The sequence below is a fragment of the Centruroides sculpturatus genome, unplaced genomic scaffold (genome assembly GCF_000671375.1).
Source record: "Centruroides sculpturatus isolate CEXI.00-Female unplaced genomic scaffold, Cexi_2.0 scaffold528, whole genome shotgun sequence".
Lineage (NCBI taxonomy): Eukaryota > Metazoa > Arthropoda > Arachnida > Scorpiones > Buthidae > Centruroides > Centruroides sculpturatus.
This window is the reverse complement of record NW_019384819.1, coordinates 229,403-235,142: the sequence shown is the minus strand read 5'-3', so window position 1 is coordinate 235,142 and position 5,740 is coordinate 229,403. Positions and strand designations below refer to the sequence as shown.

Genomic DNA, 5,740 nt, shown 5'->3' with positions numbered 1-5,740 from the left:
CTGCCAGCCCATTTCTACAAACAAATATTATATTTTTAATTGTGTTGGGATTGTCACCTGTGGACATTTTAAACTGTTTTACATATTCGTGCAGAGGCATAGCCTCTAAAGAAAGGTTGTCTCTGCAATGGAAATAGTTGTTCCTGGTGATTAGACATGGCAAGTAAACTTGGACTCGTATCCAGATGAATTTTATATTTTATTAAAATCGTTATAAATATTTTTATATATTTCGATTTTTTAACCAAATGTTCGAACCTTTTTAAATTATAGAACAATTGTAAACGTTCCAGAAAATTGATCAAATTCAAAATAGTTTGTTTGATTCTCAGCAATTCTCATCATTCTTGGCTGTAGGTGTTATATAACAATTACTATGGTTGTTGAAATACTGAATATAAATGGGTTTGCTTGCAAAACCTCCGCGGGCGAAGTCGCGGGTAACAGATAGTTAGATAATATACAGATATATTGAGAGAAAAGTAAGTTAATGTAGAAGATTCAATTTAATGAAAACTTTGACAATAAATTTTTGATCTGAAAATGTATATTAGCTATCATTTTATTATGCAACTAAAAAATTTTATTTGAAGACAGGGATCAATTATAGTTTTCTTCAAAATAACTCATGGACTATGTTTTAAAGTCAATTTGAAGGAAACATAATTTGAAATTGACAGATAATCACAATTTTGACTTCAATTAGGGACAACAGTTTTTCCTTTTGCTACAAATTGATTAAGAGCATTTTTAAAATTTGTGAAATATGTTTTACATGATGCAAAAATTCATCTCATTGCAATTTTTCTGGAAATTATCAAAGATGCACATACCTATGCTTCACTTTAAATTGTTTTGCATTCTTTATACATCAATCCATGCTTTAATTGATATCAATGGATTACTTAAATTTGTGTCTTAAAGCTGATAAGTTTTTGCTAATTCCCTCCTTTCTATAAAATGAATCTCAGAAGTCTATTTAGAAGCTGAGTGTCAATTTTACCATGTTACTTAGTTTTAGATAGTAAAATGGAATTGTTATTTATCTTAAAATTCAATAGTGACAATAAACAAATTTTATTCTTAATTCAATTAGTACCAAATTCAAATTTTTTGCAACTTCTTGTATTTCTAACTTTTTTGAAATGCTAATGATCTACTATTTCTCTGAAATATTTAAAAGTACTTGAGAAAAAACTGTTATTAAAGTTAACACCAATAAAGCAGACTTTAAAGAAGTTGAAGTTATTTCTCCTAGTTTAAGTTTTATATATATACATACATACTTTTGTATGTATGTATATATATAAAAATGGACGTGTTATGAAAATCATTATTATTATAAATGCTTACATGAAGCAACTGATTCTTTGTCTAATTAGTGTCCCTATATTTCACTTTTCAGCCAAAACTACACATCACACATGAATGGTGTTTGTATGTGGTAGTAGCCCCAAGTCTCCACTCGTGCATTATGGTGGTTGCGTCTCGATAGCTATAACGGTGCGAAAGATATGGGGCTTAAAGTGGTTGACTTCGAAGATTTTCTATTTTGATTTTTAAAATGTTCGAACCATTTTAAATTCAAACTGGTTCGATTATAGAACGATTGTAAACATTCCAGAAAATTGATCAAATTGAAAATAGTTCATTTGACTGGACGTAAAAATTCTCTAATTAGTCTGGAAACGGGGGACCTAATTCTTGCATTCTGAGTTATAAGAGTGTGAGAGATATGGGGTTGAAAGTGGTCGACTTCGAAGATGTGTAACAATGGAAGGGTCAACAATAGAAGTGTTAACAGTAGAAGTGTTAACAATGGAAGTGTTGAGTAACAAAGTGTTAATATAAAGCGGCATGCAAGATTTACAGGCAGTTTTTTGTGGGAAATCGAACATATTTTTAGACTCATGTAAAAATTCTCTAATTAGTCTGGAAATGGGGACCTAATTCTTGCATTCTGTGAAAACATGTAAGATTGGCTATAACGTAATTATCTTAATCTTCACTATTGTTACTTTTTTCCCAGTGAAGCGGGTCCTTGCAGCTAGATTCTAGATTACTTAGAAAAACAGTCTTTTATATATATATATATAAAAAATTATATTACATACAAATAAAAACCCAGTAAAGCAGGTCCTTGCAGCTAGTGCTAATATAAAAAATATCACACAAAACAAAAAGTTTGAAAAACTTGACTGATTTTGTATCTATTGATTTTTTGGAAGATTTTAGAATAACCATATTTTGAAAATAAATGAAAATTAAATGATACATATTGATCTGGACAATAAATAACAGAAATACAATTCACATTTAAAGGGTTTGAATGTGAATTATATTTCTTAACTGAACTTTCATTATGGTGCTTATCATCTTTTACATCAGAACCTTTCATTTAATTTTGCAAAAAATAATAAATGACAATAATCAAATACTTATGTCATATATATATATATATATATATATATATATTATATAATTAAAAGGTTTAATTTATTTTTTAAGTAAAATAAACAAACCTGAGTTTAACATTGGCCCCAGTATAAGATTCATAAGGTTTTTCAACATTCATGAACTCAAAAGAGTAACTGGTGTTCTGAGTTAATTCTCCTGCTCTTGCTAAATCTTTAACAAGTGAAATGAATTCATGATGATTCCCTCTATCATAATAAAGCTCTGTAAAAACAATTATTATTCCATTAAATTAATCATATAATTCTTAATAATTAAAATATGAATTACGAATTATTCAACAAATAGAAATAATGCTTTGAGGAATTAAATTTTTGGTATTTGACGTAAATAAATAATAACACATGCTATTTATTGATATACAGGGTGGGCCATCGAAAACGAAACGGCAGAGTTATCGTGTTCGTCCAAGCAAATCGCTCGGACAGGTTGATTTTATTTTCAAGGGGGACATCTTCTGCAATAAAGTTTTTGCGATAATACAACAGACAACAAAAAATTTTAAAAACTCATTCATTTTTTATTAACTAAACAAACACTTATTTTGGAAAAAAAGTAACACAAACTATTAACAAACATAAAAAAACCTTTTAAGCTGGACCGCATATGCAAGGAAAAAAATATTTCCCCTTGAGAATAAAATCGACCTGTCCGAGTGATTTGCTTGGACGAACACGATAACTCTGCCGTTTCATTTTTGTTGGCCCACCCTGTATAACAAATCCTTACGTAATGTTGCTGAGAAAAGATACAAGTACATTGTATCTTTTCTCATTCTTTGTAATCATTAACAATTATTGTTGTTGGATTTTCTTTACAAAAAGTAAAATTGATTCTATAAAATGGCAAGTAAATGTTACAGGCTGCAAACATAATCTAATTAGATTATTATTAACTGAATTATATCTTGTTTATATCAATGAGCCTGCAATGAGCCTATGATAAAATTGAAAATTGGTTTTTTATACACTGTTTTACATAATGTTGCAGTTTGCAACAGCATATGGATGACATTAGGTAAAGACTTGCTCTCTCTCTCTGTGTGTGTGTGTGTGTGCACGCACGCACACATATATCAGAGATGGATTGAATGGGTATTTTGCTGAATACTGAATAATTATTCAGATGTTACTGGTGCCAAATACTAAATACCAAATATTCTAGCCTTTCTGACTATCAAATATAGAATAACTCATTTATTTGGAACTGTTTGAAACAGAAGACTTAGTTTATAAGCCTTTTGAATAAGATGTAGAGCAGTGCTTTCTATTCAATAATGAAGTTTGTGTATGTTTTATTTTATAAAAATCATTATTATGTAATGAAAAGTAAAAAATTAAATCTTGCCATGTGGTCTGTCATTTTTTGACAGTCCCACCAAAAAATGTATTTAGTGAATGTACAGTATGTTCAGCAAAGCTAGAAGTATTTATAACAAACAACAAAATTGCTTACTTCCTATGAATGCAGCAGCATTCATTGGAAGTAAGCAATTTAATATAAACTATGAAACAAGAGAGAATTTTTAATGCTTTTATCTTAAATATGTTATATTTATATTGCAGACTATTGAGATGGTCTATAGTTCATGAGAACAGAAAATGGCATTAAATAGGTTTAGTGCAGAACACTTTGTACATTACTAGTGACATACTCCCATTCTTTTTTGGTTAGCAAGAAAATAACTACTCACCACACTGAAATTACTTAAAATTACTCACTCAGAAACCATTTACGGTGTGATAATGAATCATTGAAAAAAGTTTTCAAACCCCTTTCGGGCTCTGCCTCAGGTTTGTAACCGTTCCTAGACAGATATTTGATTAACGAATGTCATTTAAATAAAAGTTTGATCGTAAGTTTGAAACAATTTGCAAAAAACTACGTCACACATGTGCAATGAGTTGGACTGTCTGTACATTATGAGCAGCTAAAGTGTGTTGTGAATCAACTCTTGCCAGGCCAATGACAAAACCATATCTCCTCTTTAAAATTTACGCACATGACTGTGATAAAGGATTTAAAGATGTGCATAGCCACTAACCATTTCAGGTGTTCATTGGGAGGTACAGTGAGGAGGAGATTGGCCAGAGTAAAGTTGGCTACTATATCTGGATCTGTTAAATAAGTAGCGAGGGCAGTGGAGGTTCTTGCATGACAAATACCTGCCTGGTGTTCTTGTATTCTGATGCCCGTGGACCGTTTAGTAGAGCCTATATATATCAGGTCTCTATTGCATCTATTATCCCTTAAAGGGACACTATAGATTCCAGGAGTCTGCTGGGGTTCAGAGGGTCCTACCTATTACATAGGATGTTAAAAATAGTTGGGCACATCCTGAAAGCGAGATGTACCTGGTGTTTTCTGGCTATCTTGACATATACTGATCTTAGGTATGTGTTAAAGATGATGGGGATCTGTTCTTTGTTGTCGGGTTAGTTATCAGTTTGACTGGTTCACCTCCTGTGCGTGTTCTGAATATATATATGTTGATAACCTTGTATCAGCCTACGTATAACTTTGTGATAACTGTGTTCTTTAGATGCTAGTTTGGTATCACAAGCCTGGGCGTTATAAGAATGTGTAAAGGCTCTTCTGATTACGGTCTTAAAGGCTGCAGTCTTGTATGAAACTGGATCGTAAAACCCCACCAGAATGTATGAAGACAGACTCTGCTTTATGATACACCAAAGTATGGATGCCCGAGCTTTCCACTCTAATATTTATATCTAGGAAGTGCATTTCGGTAGGGTTTGATTGTTCTATTTCCAGTGTCAACCCATAAAAGAATTCAATACAGTTCACCACTAAAAGTTTTATTGTATTAATTTAGACAATGTTTTTTCATAATTAATAAATAAGACAAAACCTTTCTCACTTTGTTTCTAGCCGTTTAAACACCGAGTACAAACAGCTATAACAACATAAATGAAAAATAAGTATTTTCTGCACAAAATAATTAGTTTTCACAATACTTATGAAATTGAAACTAAAACAAAATTGAACAGTGCTTATTGTCATGTGCAAAAATCAAAATACTCAGTAAAATTTATTACAGTATATTTTAATCATTAATAATAATTGCTACATTATAATATTTTTTTTTTTCATTTTAATACAATTTAAGTTTTTCAAATTTATAAACGGGCAGAATAAATTTCTACAAATAGCATGGAGGGAGAGGTATGCAACAACAATTAAAAACAAATTTTATTCATATTGATATTTTTAAAATAAATATAAATAAAATAATAAATATAATTTA

At 30.4% G+C, this 5,740-nt stretch overlaps 1 protein-coding gene across 1 annotated transcript in view; it reads right to left on the bottom strand.

The window, feature by feature from the left end:
- The window catches only part of LOC111629899 (vacuolar protein sorting-associated protein 26B-like), a 69,139-nt gene that overhangs the window by 28,645 nt on the left and 34,754 nt on the right, over positions 1 to 5,740 (bottom strand). The window contains exon 4 of the mRNA XM_023373827.1: positions 2,523 to 2,679. Coding sequence (XP_023229595.1) covers positions 2,523 to 2,679 — 157 coding nt within the window. The remainder of the gene's footprint in view (positions 1 to 2,522; positions 2,680 to 5,740) is intronic.